This window comes from Brachycentrus maculatus, unplaced genomic scaffold (genome assembly GCF_059751285.1).
Source record: "Brachycentrus maculatus isolate JH-2025_06_01 unplaced genomic scaffold, ASM5975128v1 h1tg000675l, whole genome shotgun sequence".
In the NCBI taxonomy this organism is placed as follows: domain Eukaryota; kingdom Metazoa; phylum Arthropoda; class Insecta; order Trichoptera; family Brachycentridae; genus Brachycentrus; species Brachycentrus maculatus.
Genome location: NW_028281407.1, coordinates 120,440 through 144,835, shown reverse-complemented (window position 1 = coordinate 144,835; position 24,396 = coordinate 120,440). Strand labels below are relative to the sequence as shown.

Sequence of the window (24,396 nt, the reverse complement as noted above, 5' to 3'; positions counted from 1 at the left end):
TTCTTTCCTCACTCATTCGTCCAAACCATCTCAACACACCTTTCTTAATTTTATTATAAATATAAAATATTGTACTAAAAAAAAAGCATCCAGAGTTGATTTCATAATGTAATAAACGGTAGACATGCTGAGGACTGCACTAGCAAATATTTTTTTTTGGCGCGGCCAAAAATAGCACTCGTGACCTTTTACATGGAAGTGCAAAGTTACATTTATTTGTGCGAAAAATGGGTAAGGGGCTAGACGGCCCTCGGTTTTGGTTGTTGGTCGTTGTCGATACGTTGACTATGAAAATTCGACACCTTGATGATATTACAAATAAATTATAGTTTGAAAAAAAAAAATGTCTTCGATACGACGAAAGATTCGTCGTTTAATCGACCCGTGACAGATTTTTGCGAGTTTGCATCGTAGACAATAAAACGACAATGTTTTTGATAAGTATAATTTACATATGAAGCACTAACTTTGTGATTTTCCATTTTATAATTAAAATATAACTTTGTTTTTGTAGTGATTTTAAAACAAAGTCACATTTTAATCACATACATTATTTCTGATAAGTATTTGTAATCCGAGCAGGCGGTATCAAAGGGCGAATTTTGAAATCACAAATTTCCTTCTCACTTTTTTTTTCGATACCGTATTCACCTGAGTATGTGCAATATTCCATCTTTTACTGCACGAAAAATAACTGCTGCTTAAAAAAATCTGGCCTGAAGGGGTTAAGCGCATGTATGAATACCTATCTCTTTATGTGGTTAGGATACCGAGGTAGATACACACCGACTGTGCAACATAGAGATAATGATATTATATCTATACATGTTTATTAATATACTGCAGGTATGCGATCACAAAAAATGCTTTGATTATCTATTTACATACTGTATGGATATAGCACGTTTTTATAGAGCTTTTATTAAACTACCCACTAAACTTCGTACCTGCATTGCACAAAAAACATCTATGCCGATCTCATCCAACAAGCATAATAAACAGAATAACTGTTTTCTAATTTTACAAAATAGTCGTCGCAAAATAACCCACTACTTATAAATTGTCTCGTGAAGAGTGTTATTGTAACAAAAAATCATCTTATAAAAAAGCAGCTCATAAACAAATGCTACAAATAATTTATGTTTACCTATCTATAATATGCAAGAGTGGGGAGATATTTATCACGAGAAGAGCCGAAGTGCTCCGAACGGTTTTCCGGCAGTAGCCGAACGGTCGAATGTGTGGGGAGGTCACGTGGTACCTATGAGTCTTCGTGGCGTTTAGGCTTGTTCAGCTGTTTGTCGAAGCGGCTGCGGAATGGTCGCTCTCTGGACCTGCGTGCGATGAAGTGGCCATTTTGCTTTTTTTAGACCCTTTTAAGTGTTTATTTCAATGTATTTAGGAAGAATATATTATCAGGCTTCAAAATGACAATTATAGTATTCTTAATAGATACTTCGGCTTCTATGAATCAAAGAGCTTATTTGGGTGGACGCCCAACGCTCCTCGATGTGGCCAAGGGGGCCGTGGAAACGTTCGTTAAGGTACGTCTCGGAATATTGACTGCTCTAATTTGAGGTTATCTAACTCTGAATTTTAATTATTATTAAGCGAGTGTGATTATGGAAGTTTAATTTTCTTTATAGGTGCGTCAAAGGTCCCCTGAAAGCAGAGGTGATAGGTATATGTTGCTGACTTTTGAAGAGCCACCCGTAAACATCAAGGTTGGTACAATTTTCTGCCAGTGACTGTTCATAAAATTCACATTTGTGTTAATTTAGCTATAAAATCAGTGTTTCAAATTGTGTGCATGCATGTAGTATCGTATATCCCAAATGAATATATATTATTTCTGCTATAAAGGACATATTTTATGAGAAATCACGGCTTCAAAAAAAAGAAGCATGATACATACGGCTATCGGGTCCCCCGCCGTCGCTCGCAGCGGAGGCAATGGCGAATAATGTGCGTGCGCATCTTGAACTTGATTGGCGCTTTTGTCACCTTCCTAATTTAAAACAATGGAGGGAACTTGATTTGGGCCACGATTTTGTATCGAAAGTGAAAATGTGTTAATCAAAATTAATTTCTCAATATCTCTAAAACGTAATATTATGAACAAGAAAAGTCTAAACTTAATCGAATATGTTTTTTTTTGGATGTGATTATTTTAATATTTCCACATGCTTACAAATTATTTGACGACTTTTTTTAAAAATCTGTAAACATGTTATTAACAATGTACCAGAAAACACTGAGTCTAAAAGTGTTCTATGTCAAATTTTAATTCTTTAAAAATTTGGATTGGAAATGTTTATCTTGCTCAATTTTAGTTATGTCTTTTTTTAGTTATGTATTTTTGGCTATCATTCATGATGTCTGGGTTAATTTTCCTGAAGTCAATATGAAAATTAATTTTTACTTTAATTAATTTTTATTCTATTCATTCTTATCATTTACCAAGTAGTGTTTTCACCAATTAATGGACATCTTTGCTAATGTGTGAGAGCAATAATGGAGCAAAAAAGAAGCAAAGGTGTAAAAAATATTTTACCTTAAGTTGCACAATATTAAAAATTGACATCATCTCATTGAAATGCCATGGAGAAATGTCAATGAACAAAAAATAATAAGTGTGAAAATTATTAATATATCGCTCACTCCTTTCAACAACGTCATATATCAAAAATCTACAATTTTCAGTTGTGCATGTTTTCAGAACGCCCAGAAAATGTACTATATCCCAGCAAAAGCGGCATATTTTAAACTTAATATTTACCCGCTACAGGGTAGAAAGTGTTGTTTTTGCACTTTGAAGAAAAGTTATTGTTCAATTATTTTTTTAAATATACTAAATATTTTTTAAATGGAAAAATAACATTCAGGTTTAACCTAAAAATATCTGTTGCCCTGAAAAAAGTTCAATATGCGGGTTGATATTTATTTTTAATGCATTTTATTATAATTTTAAACTTTAAAAATGATCTCCTGAATAATCAAGTTTTTTGATTTATGACGTTCTTGAAAGGAGTGAGCGATATATGACGTTGTTGAAAGAAGTGAGTGATATGTCATATCGACGGCCCCTATGTAAAGTACTCTATCTGCAAATCTGTTACTTTACAGGAGAGAGCTTAGAAGATTTTTTCAACATATTTTTTTTATTAATTAACGCTTTTATCTGAAATTCTAAACTAGTATTATACATTGAAAAACACAATAAAATAATGTATTAAATCGTTTTAAAACTTTATGCTTTGTCAAAATTAAGTAGTTAGCGTGTTAGGAGTTCAGTTCATTTAGAAAATTCTATTTAGATAGCGTCTTATACGCCTGAAAACTAGGCGTAATTTATTTTATATATTTTTTTGTTTATTTATATTTGTAGATAACGGTCTGTTGATAACATACACCAAATATCTCAAAATTGACAAAAATGTAGTTAGAGCACTTTACGTAGGGTACATCGATATGACAAAGACATTTCTAGTATTATGCTCTAGAAATGATTTCTACTAAAAACATATTTTAGGTTTATAACCTCGGCCCAAGCAGTAAAATAACATTAATTTGAATATTTTGCTATCTGTGGCAATTATGAAAAATTAATATGAATGCAACTTAATGAGCTGATAATTAATTTGTTGCAGGCTGGATGGAAGGAGAACTTAGCGACTTTTATAAATGAACTTAAAAATCTTCAATGTTTTGGAATGACAACGATGGGCGCAGCATTGAAGCACGCTTTTGATGTTTTAAATATCAACAGAATGCAAACGGGCATAGATACTTATGGTCAGGGGAGGTGTCCATTTTATCTAGAGCCATCTGTGATAGTCGTCATCACCGATGGAGGGAAGTTGTCTAGTAATGGAGGAGTTCAGGAAGAAGTAAGTATAACTTCAATGCTACTTAAAATTATATTATTTATTGAATCACTATTGACTTTGTGGAATGAAAAAAAAAACGCTTGTTTAATACCATTTCATGAGTTTTATTTCTTTATTTATTGATTTGGTGTTTAATTTGTTGAACTCCATTATAATTTATGTATTAATTTTAAATCAAACACAGATTTTTTGAGTCTACTAAGTTGTATTTTATTAACAAAAACACATAAAAAATTAATATTGTGACAATTGTTTCGCCTAGTTATGGCATTATCAAACGAGTGTTGTTGATAAGTAGACGAAATGTCCGCCTCCGTAGTGTAATGGTCAGCACGCTCGGCTACCGTTCTGGAGGTCCCGGGTTCGATTCCCAAGGGGGGTAAAAATAAATATAAGTAATTTTTTCACTTTAATATTTATTCAATATTACCATGGACTGGTACCTGAAGCGGAGGGCTGATCACCTTTCCTTCATGTGTAAAACGATCATGATAACACTGCGTTTATAAGACACAGTGCCCTATGCACCATTGGGGTGCGGATAAGGGTTTTATTATTATTATTACATAAAAAGAGTTCTATTTTGTTACACACGACTAGTTTTGAAAACTACTTTTGTTTTCATCTACAGGTGTATAGTTTTACTATACTCAATAAGTGGTATTATACAAGTGTTTAGTTTAAAAAAAAAACTGTTTAAAATTATCCAAAAATATTAGGCAGATTTTATTGTGCCACTGCTATACTATACTGCCTAGCAAAAAATATATAAAAATATTTTTTTGTTGCTTTGCATTATATCAATTTCCAATATCTTGCATAGGTTACATTGAGTGTCAAGCCGTTATAGCACCAAAATAATTTTTGAAAAAAAATGTTCGGATAATATCATATATCATTAACATATGAATAGATGTGGACGTTGCACTGTCATCCGAAACATTAGCAAGAAGTGCTATCGACACATGGCATTTTATCCCATATGAAGCTTACAGTATCTGAATGGCTACTCTACAATACGTGATAAAATAATGCATGAAATTGCATGTTATTGTATAAATTTTTGTGTCAGTTACAATTTATTTTCATATACATAATCAGTTTATTTTTTTTGAGTTATTGTTATAAACTACACTTTTGACGAATGATTTCCAGAATGGAATAATTAGTATCTGAATTATAATGTAAGATTGATTTATTAATATAAATAAAAATACAACATAAAGGCCGGCAGGAAACTGTTGTCATATAACCTGGCTTCTTACATTAAAATTTCTTGGGAATCTGTTTTAGAGTAAGATTATTGCCAATATATACAAATAAATTATGCACATAATATTATCTTTCAATATTGTTTGAATGATGGTACAAAAAATTACAAACTTATTTTGTAAAACAAGCACTTTTTATTTCAAAATGCTATTTTTATTTAAATATTTTCAAATTCCATACATTTTGTATCAGTAGAAGGGAGAACCGTTAGCCTAGAATATTGATGCTCGCGGTTTTACTGTTTGCAATAATATCAAGGAACGTAACTCTCTCGAATGCTAATTGAAGACAGTTTATACATAAATTTATTAGCTTTAGTATTCCTTTATTTTCAGAGTAATTTACAAAAAAGTAACATTTGATACCGCTTCCATAGTGTAGTGGTTAGCAAATTTGGTTACCATGCCGAAAATCCTGGGTTCGATATCCAGGGGGGGGGAAATAAATATAAGGGTTTTTCAACTATAATATAAATATTTTTTATCCTGGACTGGTATCTGAAGCGCAGGACTGATCACCTTCCTTTATTTAATAAATGATCAAATAAACTCTGCGTCAATTTTGTGCAGTGCCCTATGCACCATTGGTTGCGTATAGGAGTAGTAGTAAAATTGATACATGTTATATCTTTTTTTAGTTCAATCTACCGATGAATTGTCCTATTCCTGGATCGGAGTTGACCCGAGAACCTTTCCGTTGGGACCAAAGACTGTTTTCTCTGGTGCTGCGACTGTCTGGAACTCCTGCCATAGAGAGGGACTCAGGATTAGTGCCTTCAGATTCGTCTCCTATAGATGCTATGTGTGAAGTAACGGGAGGTAAGGTTCATTCAACAATTTTTAAACCTAGAACCGGACAGTGACAGTCCCTACCAACTGTTTTTCGTGGAAACATCTCTATTATCAAATTCATAATTTTAATAATTTAGAGTTCCATTACATTCAGTTATTGATAAACATTATTTATTTATCTAAACTTCATACACAGGAAAGAAATATGCGCATTCCCGGGCTTATTGCTAAGAAGCAATATTTTCCAACCAACCAAAAACAGACTAGTGATATTGGTTAAAACATTTGATACCTTATATAGCTGTTTGCAATCAGAGGGTAGATGCTTGAACATAAATTACAAATGAGAATGAAAAATTAATAAATCATGAATTACAATTTATTGCTGCATTAATTAAGCAACTATTTTATATTATATTAAATATTTATGAAAATTACTAATTGATGATAATAAGGAAGGCAAAGGAAAAAGGGAGGAGGATTTTTTTTAGTCTTTCTGTGAAAAATCTAATTTTTTAAGAGACTTGTAAACAAGAGATATTGTCATGGCAATATATTGCTAGCTATAGGGTCCGCCATCTAAAGTTTTTTTTTTCAACTAGTGCTTATTTCGTGAATGGTAACACTTAGCTCATGTCTGATTTGACAGATAATTAGTTTTATCCTTCCGCTGAGCGAATATGGTTGTGTATACGCTTGAACAACGCTGGGAAATATTGCGACATTACTTTGAAAATCATGGTAATGTTGCAGAATGTGTGCGAAAATTGCGTACGGTTTTTGGAAGAAGAGAAGCACCGTCAGCTCCGTATGTTCGTTATCTTGTGAAAAAAGTGAAAGAAACTGGCATCCTCATCGATAAACCAAAGCGTGAAAAGCCAAAAACAGTGCGTACACCCGAGAATATCGATGTTGTGGCAGAAAGTGTGCGTGAAGCGCCATCAACATCAATTCACCGTCGTTCTCAACAATTGAACATTTCGGAGACATCATTGAGACGAATTTTGCATAAAGACCTTGGTATGACGCCATACAAAGTCCAATTGGTTCAGGAGTTGAAGCCAACTGACCATCCAATGCGTTTTCGCTTCGCTGAGTGGGCCTGCGATCGACTTACAGAAGATGCCGATTTTGCCAAAAAAATCATCTTTTCGGATGAAGCTCATTTTGATCTTGGCGGGTATGTAAACAAGCAAAATTGTCGTATTTGGGGCACAGAAAACCCGCACGCATACATTGAAAAGCCGGTACACCCAAAACGAGTCACTGTTTGGTGCGGATTTTGGTCCAGAGGCATAATTGGGCCATTTTTCTTTGAAAATGAGCAAGGAGTGGCCGTTACAGTCAATGGCGATCGTTATCGGGCCATGTTGAACGGATTTTTGTTCACAAAAATTGAAGAGGAGGATATTGGCAACATTTGGTTTCAACAGGACGGCGCTACGTGCCACACAGCCGAAGCTACACTCGATGTTTTTTATAGCATTTTCAAAAAAAAAAAGTTATTTGGCGGACCCTTTAGTATTGTCTGGAATATTGCTGAAAAACATTGCTCACTTATAGACCCCTTGATTAAAAAAAATTGATTAAAATATTCCAAATCGAACCATGTTTGATTATTACATAATTTAAATAAAATAACAAAAAAACATTTTATAGATATCTCAACAGAAATGGTTTATCGAGGTCTAGACATTTACCGGGCTTACAATGTGTCATTGGTTGGTTTAAATAATTACTTAAAGCACTGTATAACATTCACCATTCTGCCCATTATTAAATAACTGTTAATATGGTTGCTCAGTCATGAACAGAACAGTGAGGAAAACATTTTTTCTGAAATTTCTGAAGCCATGACAATACCTTGTCTTGCTCAGTGTTGAGGGTTGTGATCTCCTAGGATGTCATAACATTGATATAGACCATTCCTACTGATACTGGTTCTAGTTGAAGGCAGGGTTTAAATTGGATCCTTTTAATTGCCTTATTTGGTCTGTCCGTTTCAATTGTCCCCGTTATTAACACATTTCTGACGGGTATTTTTTACGCCTGCAAACCACTGGCGACGGGATTTTATGATTACATACATCGGTAGTGTAAAGGCAAAGGGGTATACCTGTCTCGGATCAAATTTTACAGGAGAGCAAAAACAAACTTGTGAAATTAAATAACTCATTTGTTTTATGTAATTTTATATGTACATATCTTAAAAAAACTAAATAAGTGTTGCAACTACAGCTATATCCTTTTGCCAGATTAAGGAATACACTTTTTTTAGACATTTTGTAGAACAAACATGGAAAATGAAAAATTTGACAGATATACCCCTTTGCCTTTACACTACCGACATATAGTTAAGACCTTAAAAAGAGATTGGTGTATAATGATCATTTAAAAACATTGGATAATTCCCTCTTTTCTGACTTTGAAATGAGGCTAGTGCAGAAGGTAAAAATAACCTTCCCGTCCTTATGCATCAATTGACCAAACGTGTAGAAATACCTTTCCCGTTCGAAGTGTGTAAATAGCTTCTCTAGACAACTCTCTTGTTGAGCCTTTTGATTACTTAATATAATTAAATCACATTTCTTACTTCCAGGTCGATCGTACTGCATCACATCACACAGGATGTTAATGCAGTGTATTGATAGTTTGGTTCTTAAAGTGCAGAGTGGCGTAGTAATTAATTTTGAGAAGATGGGACCCGATCCTCCCCCCATAGAGAACAATGGGTCCGGGAGAGAGGATGGACTGGACGACCCCATGGGGATGGGGAATGGTGCTGGCAATGATCTGGATAAGGCTGATATATACGGGGATGTTATAAACTGCGATGGTGACAAGAATGGGGTTAGTGTTATTTTTATGTAATTTCTCAGAATCTCAAACCTAATTTTTAAAGAACATTATTCTTATAGGAGTATGGACAATAATGTTATAATTCAAGGACTACATCAGTTTATAAAGAATAGGGCTTAATGCGATATCTGGGATTATCAAAATTCCATATCTGTGAGTAAAATACTGACTTCAAAATTTTAAAAAAAATGTAGCATACATATTTTTTTTAGCAACACTGATACTTGCAAATGACTAAAATCCAATTAAGAACTTTTCACATAAATATGAGAGCTTGTTCAATTGTGGTCCAGTGTAAGCGTTTTGGATATCCATTTTGATGTCCGGGGCTTTGAATCCTACCATTAAACTGAACTTTCTATTTTAATTATTAATTTAATTTTCTATTTTTAGTTATATCTGAAAGTATTTTTAGTTATATCAATTCCGATTTGTACAGTATTTTTTGGTGTCTCTCGCGCTCTTCCAAAAGTAAGCAAATAGTACGGTTATAAGCGTCTCCCCTTCTCTATCAACAGTATGTAAAAGAAGCTTCTAAGCATTACCCGCAAACCATATGTTAAAAACATGTACATATTTATTGTGAATTAAAAAAAATTACAAATGTTTTAAATTTTTTTTAGATAGCTTCTACAATGAATTACGATAATAATGGGTTAAATTAAATATATTTTCAGACACGCTGGAACAATGGTGCATCTTACATGGGCCCTGGAGGCCCACAAAGTATGTTGAACAACACAGCGTGGCAGTCTTGTCGGAAATTAATATATGTACCTCGAACAGTGGCACAGAAAGGTTTTGCCGTGGGTTTCTGGCCAATACCGGAATCATTTCGCCCTGATCCAACTGCGCTCTCATTGGTCAGTATAATTTTTTTAACTTACCCCTGAACTGACAAAATATGCAGATTATCCATGTGTCGGAGATATACAGATATACAGTTGCAGAATATATCTCAAAATGCAAAAGTGAGCTACTTAAAATGAAAACTGAGTTTATAAAAATCACACTGATTTTTAGGGTCTACTAAGTTGTATATTTTATTTTTATAAAAATATGAAAATATATACATATATATATTTTAATTTGTGACACTTGTTTCGCCTTATTAGGGCATTATCAAACTACTGTCACAAAACAATTGCCACAAATTTTTATGTTTTTTTATATAAAACCCTTATTTGCACCCCAATGGTGCATAGGGCACTGTGTCTTATAAACGCAGTGTTATCATGATCGTTTTACACATGAAGGAAAGGTGATCAGCCCTCCGCTTCAGGTACCAGTCCATGGTAATATTGAATAAATATTATAGTGAAAAAAATTACTTATATTTATTTTCATCCCCCTTGGGAATCGAACCCGGGACCTCCAGAACGGTAGCCGAGCGTGCTGACCATTACACTACGGAGGCGGACGAAATACAACTTAGTAGTTTATAAATCAAAAATACAACTTAGTAGTCCCTAAAAATCAGTGTATGATTTTAATATAAAAAATATTAACTATGGAGTTTTACTAATTAATCACCAAATCAATGCATTAATCACTATTATGATGTGTTTATTGATGTTTTGGATTCCATTGCAATGATTATCTTAGTGGATTTTATAGCTGCCTTAATGTCATCTTTGATACGCAACATATAACCTAGAAAAATGTAATCAGCAATACTACCATATGAATTAAATTTGTATTTTATTTATATGATAGTTCTGATAAAGTGTTTACAATGCACACACAACTCGTATTTATAGATTCTCTTGCTATCACTAAAACACAGTAAAAGCATGTATGACATGCAAAGAGCTGTGTAGACAAGTATATGGCGATGTAATGAATTTTTTTTGGGTTTTACACTCTACGTTAATCCACAAATATCTTTTACATACTTCAAATGCCTTCTAATGGGTAACGGGCAGGTATATATTGATTGATCTACGAGCTGTTCTTGTAATGGACTTAAGAGTATGAGTTATATCGGAATAGTTGTTTTTATCAGTATATATTTATGCGTTTTAAATAGGCATTACTGGACAATTGATAAGTCACTTTTAACATTATCATGAATGATTTACCTAGAGATATGACATTTTTATTGATCCTTTGTATGTGCTCTTTGTGCTCAAGTAACGCTATTTCTTAGTCATTATGTACATGATTTTGTAATCCCATGTACCTCAAGACTTTCACGTTGGCTGTTTACTATTGAACGTGAATATTACCAAATGCATGGATTATTACTGTGGTTGAACTGTTGATGTGACTGTTTTATTAGATGAATAGTTACCAACTCATTGTTTTGTGGATATGCAATATCAGTTAGTATTTAAAATGACTTTAACCTTTCATTGTTCTTTTTCTATTAAATCATCATTTAATAGAAAACGTCTGCATAGTCCATAAGATGGCCAACCTCCTGAAAGTTGGCTTCGCAAGAGAGACAAGCAGCACGATAGTTGGACAATCAAGTCTCATTAACCAATTTTAAAAATATGCTTATTTATGATTTTACTAAACTTTTTTTTTATTAATTTCAATTTCGAGTCAAATTTTCAAAGAATCGCCTGCAAAGTCTCTATTTTAGAGATTGTCTGCTTGTAAAATAATTGTATGGTGTAATGTTTTGAGGAAATAAACTTCAGGTGATCGATTTCGATGGATAGACATAGCGATAACTACACGGTGTAGATAACTTTATGCTTACTTGTGGACATTTCTAATAACTATGGTGTCTTCATAGTTATTAGAAATGTCCACATATTGTTAATTGTTAAAGAATTAAGTTACGGATTTAATATTTTTTCTTACCACATAGAAGTAACATTAAAATTATTTGCACTATGTAGTTAACACATTATCTTCCATTTGGGAATTAATACATAGGTAAGGCAAAATATATACAAAATACGAATTCTTTGTTATTTACATACATATTTCTATCTATTCCATTTTTCCTTTTTCATATGTACTTTTTTAAGTCGATTTTCATTTGCACATGAATATAATCTACTGTGTAACTAAAATGCACGATTTACTTACAACAAAGGTTTGATAGTCCCAAGAATTAACAATAAATATGGGAGTCGAACACTGCAATATATCGTTCCGAACATTTTTAATTTGTTGCTGACCGATGCTAGAGGTCAAAATAAAATATGGAACAAATGCAAAATAAAGGAATGGGTGAATGATCGAGAGTTCATTTTATGAAAATTGTAAAATGTAAAAAATTCTTAATTTTTCTCTCTTTTTTTGTGTGTATATTAGGTTAAAATGGTTAAAAACAATAAAAAAATGTGTTGAAAAAGAATTCCATCGACAAGACACACAAGGTGGCTTAGTGGATCTCTGCAATTTAAAAAATAAATATGTTTGAAATTGTGATATAAATAAATGTATACAATTTATGTTAATAAAAAAAAAAACATTTTGGATATATAAAACACAATAGTTAAAGTTTACAAGTTGAATTTGAAATGCCCATTCAAGCCAAAATAGCTATAGTGTAATTTTGTTTTCTTCATCTTTACAATGCTAAAAATAGTTTTATTTTTCCAGCCCCCAAGATCGGCTCACCCTGCTGTAAAGTTCACGTGCTCCTCTCAAGAACCAATGGTTATAGACAATTTGCCTTTTGATAAGTATGAACTGGAACCTAGTCCACTAACACAATTTATATTAGCAAGAAAACAACCCACTATATGTTGGCAGGTAAGGTTTTAAACTATACGTGCTTAGTTTTGGTTCAAAACTAAGCTGGTGCACATTTATTCAAGACTTTTTACTCAAATTCATACAGTATTCCCAGTCGATTTCATTTACTGACCATAATATTCTAAGAAAAAACATTTTCGCAACCTTTATTATGTTATAATGAAACCTTTATAAAATGTTTCTTTAATGAATCAAGAAAAATACTGAAATATTAAGTGAAATGAAAATAAATAAACATTAATAAATAAAGATTTAAATAGTCCTATATGTAAAAAATGGGCATTAAATTTTTTGTTCTTGAAAAAAAGTTAAATTTTTGCTCAGTTGGTATCATTTTTTGTACAAAACTATTTTACTAAACAAAAAAGTTAAAACAATAAATACATGCAATTTTGAATTATTTAACATCGTTTGAGGTTCTCAAATGGACAGAATCAAGTTATTGTTTGTACAAAAATACACAAAAATAATTGGGACAGTGAAAAAAAAGAAACATTAAATTCAGAATTAACTGTATTTTTTTAAAGTAGTAGTTGTTATTTTGTAAATAATTCATTTTCAAGTTTTTCATTAAATCTCGTTCAATTCAGTATTGCTCTCGGTTAAAAAATTCTAAATGTTCTTAAAAAATATGAAATATAAAAAAGTGAATGTGTATGTGATAGTTATTAATTCTATTTATTCCTAACACACTAAGGACGGGTGTTTTTTACGCCTGCGGAGCGCTGGCGACAGTATTTGATAATTATATTACTAACATATAGTTAAGTCCTTAACAAAGAGATTAGTACATAATATTCATATCAAAACATTAAATAATTCCTTCTTTTCTGAATTTGGAAAGAGACCGACACAGGAGGTAAAAATACCCTTCCCGTCTTTAAGCATCAATCGACCGAACGGATAGAAATACCTTTCCCGTCCATAGTGTGTTAATTATCGTAGAAATGAACTGGCGACCTTTATCTTGTAAGATTTATTACCTTTTGTAGTTGTGTTAATGTGATGTTGGTTTTTGCAGGTATTTGTCGCGAATAATTGCAAGGGCTCAGAGGTGAGCCACCCATTTGGTTACCTGAAGGCGAGTACTAACCTGACTTGCGTGAACTTGTTTGTCATGCCGTACAATTATCCCGTTCTTCTCCCTCTACTCGATGATCTCTTCAAAATCCATAGATGTAAACCGACACCCGAGTGGAAGCTCATGTTCCAGCAGTACATTGACCGAATGCCCTCTTACTATGTGTCTGTGAGTAATTAAATTTTTTTTTTCACCTGTCAAGTAATCCACACTTTAGTATAAAGCAGTATGTCACTTGTTTATATTTTTTATAAGTAACATTCAATTTAGTTTTTTTACACTTTTTGGATCCCTTTAGTTTTTAGCACTGTGAAATTTTAGTTTGAAATTAAGAAAGGTGTGTTAAGATGGTTTGGACATGTGGAACGTATGAGTGAGGAAAGAACGATTAAACAAATTTATGAGGCGAATGTAGTAGGGAAAAGAAACAGAGGAAGACCGAGGAAAACTTGGCACAATCAGGTATGTCAAATACTTGAAATTAAGAAAGGTGTGTTAAGATGGTTTGGACATGTGGAACGTATGAGTGAGGAAAGAACGGTTAAACAAATTTATGAGGCGAATATAGTTGGGAAAAGAAACAGAGGAAGACCGAGGAAAACTTGGCACAATCAGGTATGTCAAATACTTGAAAGCGGCCGGGTCAGGAGTCGTAATAATCATCGGGTATGTATGAGGAGATGCATGAATGTAGAAGAGGCGAAGAATGTTTGCAAATATAGAGTGGTGTGGCGTTCGACTCTCGGCCGCCCCTGCGGGGAAGCGGCGTGATGGTTAGTTAGTTAGTTTCGAGTTTGATCAATATCTAGATGTTTCAAGAATTTGAGTAGTGTGGTTGTCAATCATGGGTAGAAATTGTAATCACTTAGCCTATGGCGGTCGTAAGCCCTGTAAATGCCCAGACTTCCATATTCGTCTTCATCTATGTTCAGATGTCAAAAAAGAATGTATGTAATTTTTTTTTCAGTCATTTTTGTTTAGGCATGTCTATCACTAGATGATGCTTTATGGTTCCTAGTCTCACAAATTTCACAAAACACTCTCCTTATCTTTCATCTTTCACTTTATGTAATACCAATTTATGTAATATCAATTTGTTTGTTGAACCTCTCTTTGTGACAATTTTAATTTCAATTAACATAAGAACAAAGGTATTTTGTAATTAAAATGTAACTTTGTTTTAAAATCACTATAAATATTTTATTTTAACTTAATTATAATGTCTACCGGTTTCGAAGCTAACCGCTTCTTTAAGACTGATTAATACTATTAGTATTAATCAGTTAAGTTATAAAGAAGTGTTAGCTTCGAAACAGGTAGACATTATAATTAAGTTATAATAAAATATTTATAGTGATTTTAAAACAAAGTTACATTTTAATCATAAAATGGAAAATCACAAAGTTAGTGCTTCAAATATAAATTATAAAGGTATTTTGATTTGGCTTTCTACTAATGTGCAATGGTATCTTTGCGGCTCATAATATCAAATATGGCTCAGTTTTCGCCGTTTTCAGTGCCAAATATACCTATTTGAGTGAAAGGTTAATCGAATAGTCATGTTTGAAAACCAGTGTAGAATGTCATATTTTTTTCTCTTCTAGCCTTTAAAACGAGCCTTAACAAAGATGGGAGCGCCGACTCCACTGGTTCAAAGTTTAGTCCCCGATTCCCAGGACAATTCTTTGAGCTATTCCGTTGTCAATTATCTGAAGCGTCTGAAAAACCAAGCCAAGTTGGAATTTGATAAGCTGTGCAGCGAGGTATTGAACAAAATGGGGACGAGCTCTGTCCCGGTGAAGGGGGCCGAGACGGTCCGAGTCAACCCGAGGTTTCCCCTCAAGAAGGATCTGGCCACCCACCCGTGCTTGCAAGACAAGTTCACCGCTTTGCGAGACCAGCTGAACGAGTTTGGAGGATTCGTGGTGGGACTCTCCAGGAGCCGGCATAGAGCGCAAGCGCATACGTATAGGAACCCTTTTGACATACAGAGAAGAGATTTGCTCGACCAGGCAAGTGTTTTTCCTTATAATTTATAATATTTTGTGAATGATTTGCATGAATTTTATTATGATTTATTAAGAGGTCTTAAAAGGAGCATGCTGTGAATGCTAAAAATGGCCTTTTCAAATGAAAATTAAAGCCGTTTTCCATATTCTCAGCAAAAAAATGCTAGGTTGCTTGTGAGAGATGGAAGTACCTCGTTTGTTTTGCAATATGTGTATTTTTTTCAATTAACGTTGTAAGATGTGTAAGTAAACAAAGCCATACAATATGTAAAAATATGTAGAATGTATGATTTTTATAATTTTATCTATATACCTTTTTATAGGTGTCAACACTATGTTGTTCTTAGCTATGATGCTTAATTATATCATACGCGTGAAAGATAACCAATTTTAGGGCGCTAATGTTATTAATTATTTATTTTGAATGAAAAAATATATTTGTGTTGTTAGATTTAGGTATTGGATTTTGGTAAGTACTCTTTCAGGTCATGATACGAACACCAAGCAGCTGAGCAGCAAGCAACAGCACTAAGACCAATAGAACAGGCTGAGTATGGACAGTTCCCACAAATTTTTTTCTGTAAAAAATGTATTTTTCTGAATTTTTAAAATGGTTTTTTACTCTTTTCTTGTAATTTAAGTGCGAATATAGAGCGAAATATGTTTTCAAATTGAGAATTATCATTTTGTTCTTTAAATTATAGAGGTTTTTGTATTAATATATCATTGAGGGACCAGAGTTTCATAGGATTTTTAGAAAAAAAAAAAAGTACAATTACTAGTAAAGCTTTTATTCTAGTCATTTGTAACCCTTTATATATAATTTATTAACTTAAAAATCAACTTTGTCCTTCATTTAATCAGAAATACTTATTAATAATATTGGTTAATCTACAGTAATGCTGTTTTTGCAAAAAATCACCTCAAAGTCGAATCAGATAATTATAACTATTTTGATGTGCAATAATACTTTTCATCATAGCAGTTTCTCAGTATTCGCGGATGATGTTATTTTTCAACATTGTTTTGATGATCATATGATTTTGCTAACTTGTTTGGTAAAACAAAGGTAATTTATATAGTGATGCTATTTCTCCACTCTAGTTCGTTGAAGGTCACTCAATGTGAGTGATCTCGATGTATGCGTTTTTGCTTTTCCCAACCTGTTCTAGGAATGTAATCAAACTATGACTCAGGAGCATAGTCTGTATAATGATGTGTTTATTGTAATTGTAGGTGGTGAGAATGAGAGCAAATTTCCTCCAGCCGTCGCTAGCGCACACCAAATTAGTCGACGATGACTCTTTGCATTCAATGCCCGTGGCACAGATGGGTAATTACCAAGAGTACCTCAAGAGAATGACTCCGCAGCTCAGAGAAATAGAGTCGGCTCCGGTTAGACAACACATGTTTGGAAACCCATTCAAAATTGATAAGGTTTGTTTACAAAATACTCACTATCTCCATGCTCCAATTACATGTTGTTATTCCATATCGCAATTGTAACACTGTGTGTCCAATACTACAGTAAGCTATTATAAAGACCAGTAATACATATAATAATAAAAAAATGCAAAATCATGTTAGTTTCGTCTGGTATGCGCTTAGTGATACATGTCATCCCTTCTCTGGCAAGGGACCCTAATACCACTTAGGTAAAATAAATTCGCCATATTTTATATGTTGAATTTTGATCTATATGTTTTTTAGCCCATTACTAAACTCAACAGTGGATTGACACGTGTCATTGGGTCCCTACAAAGTGCTTGACTTTTTGCCAGATCATGCGTATACTTATTTTGACCAGACTCACGTGAAATAAAAAACAAAAAAAAAAAAAAGATGTCGCAAAAGTATTCTACTCAATGCTGACTTAATAATGTAAAGCAATAAAATGATTACATGATAGATTATAAATTTATTAGGATAATGTAATGTTATCTAGTATTTGGCCAAGCTGTAAAGATGAAGAATAGTCGATTTAAATTTCTAAAAGGAATTTTGAGTAATGTGCTACAACACATTTTTTCACCAAGAAAAAAAAAACAATGATATGATGTTTGATTTGCGCGATCACAAATCAATTTCCGATTAAAAATTTTCAGCGGATGATGGTGGATGAAGCGGATATCGACCTAGTGGGTGGCGGAAGCGCCAAACTGTCTAGTAAGCGCCCGCTGACGCCTTCGCTGGGCGGCGAGCCCGCTGTGCTGCGCGCGCCGCCCAAGCGCAAGCCTGGCCCGCTCTCGCCGCACGTGATGGCGCGCCGACCCAGCGGGCCCCCCGCGCCCGACCCCTCGCAGAGCCCCGCACACAGCCCCGCGCAGAGCCCCGCGCAAAGCCCCGCGCAGAGTCCTGCGCATGGTCCTGCGCATGGTCCTGCACACAGCCCCGCGCAGAGCCCGGCACACAGCGTGCCGCCAGGGCCGCCCCCCGCGCCGCCTGAGCGGCCGCCCGCCAGCCCGCCGCCTGCCGACCCCGGTCCCCCGCCCGTGGACTTCTTCCCGCAAGTGCCTCCCTACCTGCCTCCCATGCAGGTCAACGTCAGCGCCCTGCCGCCCGTTGTCAAACCGTTGCTCAATGGAGGTACTTACCGTACTTTATTTTCTCCGGCTTTTTCACCCACATGGGTTGTGTCTTGTGGGATTGGAGACTTGGCTTCAGTTTTGGAAATTTTAACAGTTATGTAACATATCGCTCAATCCTTTCAACGTCATATATAAAAAATTGACAATTTTCAGTTTTGCATGTTTTCGGAATGCCCAAAAAATGTACTATATCCCAGCAAAAGAGGCATATTTTTAACTTAATATTTACCCGCTACAGGACAGAAAGTGTTGTTTTTTCATTTTGAAGAAAAGGTATTGTTCAATTATTTTTTTAAATATACTTAATATTTTTCAAACGGAGAAAAAACTTTCAGGTTTTACCTAAAAAGATCTGTTGCACAGAAAAAAGTTCAATAAGTGGGTTGATACTTATTTTTGATACATTTCATTATATTCTTAAAATTTAAAAACTTTCTCCTGAAAAATCAAGTTTTTTGATGTATTAAGGAGTGAGCAATATACGCGGACGGGTCATTTTTTTACCTGCGGACCGCTGGTGACGGGATTTGATAATTATGTACATATAGTTGAGACCTTGTGTATATTTAGAAAGAGAATAGTACATATATAGTATTCATATAAACCATTGGATAATTCCTTCATTTCTAACTTTGAAATGAGGCTGGCGCAGTAGGTAAAAATACCCTTCCCGTCCTTAAGCATCAATCCACTAGATGACCAGAAGTAGAAATACCTTTCTCGTTCATAGTGCATAAACATTGGAAAACGAACCCAGTTAAATTTTTTTTAAATATTATTCTTTGTTTGATTGTACCCAGTTATCTCACTTTATTTCAATGGAGGTAAATTTGTTCTTTCATTCTGTAATAGTGGAATTGCGAGATAGAACGTAATGTGAGAAATGAGAATATTATTCTCATATTATTATCAGTTTTTATGAGATATTTTTCAATCAATTGTCTCCTGCTCATTATCGAGTATTGTGGTCCTTTGATTCACTACAGGATGAACTGAATGTCTCCCGACCATACTGTTTTAGGTATCATGCAGATTGGTTATAGAAACATTTAAAGCTTGGTCTGGTAATGTCATTTGACTTTGTACGCTTGCCTCCCGTCCTTGTACAATCCCAGTGATCAAACTAATTTCTCTTGGGCAATTACAGAATTTAATGTTACTATTTTATTTGATTACAGATAGTTATCTCTCGGTGGGCCTGAAGCAGCCCCGCTCCCCGTCGCCCCCTCCGCCCCCATTCCCCGCGTACGCCGTCTCGCCCATGGATGACGACCGCGAGATCAACATGATCCTGCACGAGGCGGCCGCCGTGGGCATGATCGGGCTGGCCAACCGGCCGCACCAGGCGCTCCCGCCGCACCACGGCCTGACCTACTCGCTGCCGCACGCCCCCGCCGCACCCGCCGCGCCCGCGCCCCCGCCCGCGCCCTTCACCCGGAAGGAGCTCGGCGAGATCCGGAAACACAATCTCAGTGTGAGGGCGCAGCTGTTCAAGGACGTCAGACGTCCCGGGAAAGGTATGTACAAATCCATACAATTTTTTAATCATACAAATACAGTCGAACTCGGTTATAACGATGACGAAGGGACCGAGTGAATTTGCTCGTTACAACGTTCCTCGTTATACATATCCGAGAATAGGTATTTTTTTAAAACATACCTATCACATGAAGTATGGAATGGTCACATAACACAATATGTTGCAATTGAAACAAAATTCATACAATTCACCCATTACACACATGTCATATTTTTATGTCAATCCAGTTTTCCTATAAAAATTAGAAAACTCTGTGCTGCTTGAGTACAAAAGCATTGAAGCAATTTCATCAAAATTCGTACGATCACAGTTCTTAATTTTTTTCGAGTCCGTAATGTTCTTTTGAAATACAGATGAAAATAAAATATTGACACTAAGAATGATAATAACAATATGTTAATATCATTTATGAATTTTTTTATTAAAATCTGAATATTATTATTATATCTTTAAAATATTTAAATAAAATTTCAAATGATAATCATTGCTTTTTCCAATATTTTATGTTATTAAAAAAAATGGAAAATAATAAATAATACTGTTATTTTGTAAATAAAATTAATCTCATTTTGCCAGTCCTCAGTGAATGGGTGAATTCATTTGAATCATCTTTGCAAGAAGCGTAATTGCAGTGACCCCGCCGGATCACAGTTGTAATGATAATTAGGTGATTGCAAACTTGTTAGATAGTTTTTAATGTTTATAGCTAAAACTTATTTTGTATATTAAAAGCATTGATAACTTTGTGGTATGGTAATAAAACACTCTCCTTACCATCCATTGTTTACTTTGTGTAATACCACTTTTTTAAACAGTTATTTGTGACTACCGGTATCGGAAAATCATTCCGTCACTAGGCCATTAAAATAAAAATAAAATCATTACATTAAAATTGTTAAAATTAAAATAATATTATTACCATTTGACATATGTATAAATTTTTTTTTTCCCGCGGAGAGCGGGAGCGGAGATCATTCTCCGTCTCCCGCTCTCTACCAACAGTATGAAAAAGATGCTTTTAAGCATTTCCCGCAAACAATGTGTTAATATTTTGAGTGATTTTCTGAATTATCGCTGATTAGTGGTGGATCTAAAAAAATAAACAAACATTACTACTACTGACACTTATCTGCACCCAGTGGTGCATAGGGCACTGCATTAAAATAATGCAATGTTTAATCGACCATTTATTAAATAAAGGCAAGATGATCGGTTCTGCGCCTCAGGTACCATTCCAGGGTAATAATAATTGAATAATAGAGTGAAAAAACACATTTATTTTCTCCTGATTCAAATTAAATCCCGGACTCCTAATATGGTAGCCAAATGTGTTTACCACTACACTACATAAGTGAACTATGTATGAAGTCGAAATTAACATACGTACGGATTAATGGTTAATATGTATTTTTATTTCCAGATTACACTGAGCTATTCAGTCACCTGAAACGTATGAAGGGCAGCATCTCCATAAAGAAGGCGCTTCTGCAGGAGGTGATAGACGAATCTCTCAGGTTCAAGAGAAAAACGCTCTCCGACTTGCTGCGGGAGTTTGCGTCGGCCATGGAGAGGAACGGCAACAGCGCGAGTGGGCACGGCTTCCTGCCCGTGAGGAACCACTTCACGGGTGACTGCTCGGACCGCCCCACGTACGCGCCGCACGCCAACCACCACAGTTAAGACACTCTGTGCCCGGTTTAACACGCGAGACGCGAGCACGTTAGAATAAATACTAAAAGAAAAACGACAATTTTTGTTTCCCATTGAATTGCAGTAGAAGTCTGACAGAACAACAGCCTGATGTTATAGTCCAAAAAGTATTTTATTGTAAATATTATTTATTCGTCATTTATCTGTGGCTTTCGCCACGTTTTTAATTCCTCGTACTATGCAAGCCGTCGCTGTAGCGCAGATCTAACCTATTTCAGTACAACCTACGACAGTTTACAGTGAAGATAGTCAACTTTTTTCTTAATGTTTAAGAAAAATCAACGATTACACAATCAACATTTTTTTATCCTTATCCGCACCCCATGGTACACAGGACACAGCATCAGATTGACACTTCCTTAATTTTAACATAAATTGTATGAAGACAAGGTGATCAAAATTCAGCACTCTAGATTCTCGGATCTAGGAGTACAATATATGTGATACGATACAGTTGACGAAAGAAAAAGCATTCAGATGAGAGATATTACTGCTATACAAGAAATAAAAAGGAGGGCAATAGTCAGTAGGAAAAGTAGAATAGGAGCCAATGACTAGGTTGTATACCCGTACTCTTAAAATCTCGTGTAAGCTAAAGGTGGGGACTGACCGGAGCATTTCGTCGTAACGTCATTTGCGGCGAGCGCTCCGACTATGAATGGAGCGCTTGGCTCGCAGTACTGACGAATGCTCGCATCGTAACGTGTTACGTTACGACGAAATAGCTCCAGTCAGTCTCCACCAAAATGTATACAAGCCTCAAGGTAGAGATCAATATTTACTCACATTCAATTGAATTTGTGTTTAGTACTTTATCTTAATTTTTTTTGTACACCAATTTTTCTTTATCCCTTCTTGACGTGATTTTTCACAAACATGGCGCTAAATAAATTATCCGATAAAGAATAAACAGCCCAACCATATATTTTTGTCATATGTCTTTATAAAATAGAATAATATTTTGGAATATAGTACTACTTATTATATCATTATATAATACTTCCACCTCCGTTGTGTAATGGTGATTACGTTTGGCCAGCGCATATCGCGGGTTTGATTCCCGAGGGTGACAATAAATATTTGCGATTTCTTTCCCGCAATATTGATTTAATATTGACCTGAAACTTTGGACTGATCACCTTGTCTTTGTGTAGGTAATAATGAAGTTAAGATTGTGATCTGATTCGGTGTTCTGTGCATTATCGGGTACCTATAAGAGTTAGAAGTAGTAAAATATTTGCTAGAATCTACCGTGATAGGGTATACACTGCAGGCTCTCATTTTACCAGGGTGGATGGTGAAAAATACACCATTTAAATGAATTTCCCGGCTAACAAGGGAATATAAAAAATGCACAAGTTTGTCAATTAACCTTTACATAATAATAAAAATAATAATAATAAAAATTCAGTCCAAAATTTTACCACACATTATGAGATTGGCTGAACATGGAGATGTTTGCGAATCTCTGATTTTCTTAATATCAACGGTGGTAGTTAGCCTCTTTTATATGACCGACTCATATAAATCTAATACAAGACTTATTCAAGTGTTTATACAAAAGAATACAACAGTCAACTGTGTTCTTTTATATTTTGGCTGATACAATCAAACAGCTTAATGTTTGTATATTTCTATTAATTTTGGAACTAAGGAAATAGAAAATGTCGTAGGAATTTTTTAAACATCTCAGTTAAAGCGATCCCTGTGAATTAAGAGTTAAGTGTAATTTCCATTTACCTGGGATGCTTTATTTTTTGTTATTATCGTGTCTAGAGATACAACAAAGTTCACAAACATTCCTTTAAATATGAAAAATAATTTTGACTCTAAATGAGACTTAGGATAGTTCTGCGTTACAGCAACAAAGCGTACAGTGTCCGTAAGGATTGGTCGATGGAAGAAATAAACTTACTTCTGTGTATAAGCAATGTATCAAAGCAATCCTATCAGCAATTCTTGTTTGCAATATTTGTTATACCCAATGTAAATTACTCTTCACCGGAACAAAAGTCATGTTGTTGTTGTTAAAACTAAGCTTATAATTTATATGGAATATAAATAATATTTCTGGAACGATTTGAGTATTATTAATTGCAGAATTCTACTGTGACTCACAACCTTACAAATAAAATAAAACAGTGACCGGTATAATTTTGCGCTCTTACATTTTCGACTATGGTGACGAATGTGTATTATTAAATTTATGTTTTTGAATATATAAATAATATGATTAATAAAAAAGGAAGTACGTTACAGTTGATTTGTTGAGTAATTTGAGTAATAACACCATGAGTTGTCGCTAATGCGCGCGCCGCCAGTGTTGGTGAGATGAGTTACGGACAAGCCTTGTGCAGGGAAGAGGCATCTGATCCGATGGTATCAAATATAAAAACATCTTAAAACTACAAACAATTTATAATCGCGAGTTTAATGAGTATGGTGATCTCCCAGCTTTAATAGTGATGAAGTAAAGGGACAGTTTGGTATGAAGTTTTAATACCAAATATGAATTCTAGTTTAAAATTTTTACACTGATATGATAATTGATTGATGTAAAATGCCAAATATTTATTACATGATTGTTATATTTTTATGAGAGGTTTTTATTTGTTAGGAAACCCTATCACACATTTTAGGGTTTTTAGGTTTTGTCTGTTCAGTGACATCTGTGGGAATCTTCAGGAACTTTTTAAGCCGCTTCATCCGCATTGAATAGGTAAGAAACTGTTATATAGTCTGATGGAGATATAATTTTTAATCTATAATAAATATGTAATCTAAAAAGGGTAAATATCCCATTCATATAAGTTCATTATCAACTCTTATAAAGGAAAAATTTTCCTATTATTTTGTTGAAAAAAATCTATAAAAAATATTTACATTAAAAATAAATAAATACAAATATAACTTATGTGGAAAATCTATATATGTAC

General features: G+C 34.3%; 1 protein-coding gene across 1 annotated transcript; it reads left to right on the top strand.

The window, feature by feature from the left end:
- The first annotated feature begins 1,265 nt into the window (after nt 1–1,265).
- LOC148300662 (integrator complex subunit 6-like) lies at nt 1,266–22,866 on the top strand. The gene is made up of 13 exons (XM_088274454.1): nt 1,266–1,544; nt 1,647–1,724; nt 3,651–3,890; nt 5,800–5,980; nt 8,553–8,803; nt 9,490–9,675; nt 12,377–12,529; nt 13,554–13,781; nt 15,218–15,625; nt 16,859–17,059; nt 17,728–18,208; nt 19,389–19,727; nt 21,171–22,866. The coding sequence occupies exons 1-13, from the start codon at nt 1,428–1,430 to the stop codon at nt 21,428–21,430; spliced, it is 3,123 nt and encodes a 1,040-aa protein (XP_088130580.1). The 5' UTR covers nt 1,266–1,427; the 3' UTR covers nt 21,431–22,866.
- Nucleotides 22,867–24,396: the final 1,530 nt, after the last annotated feature.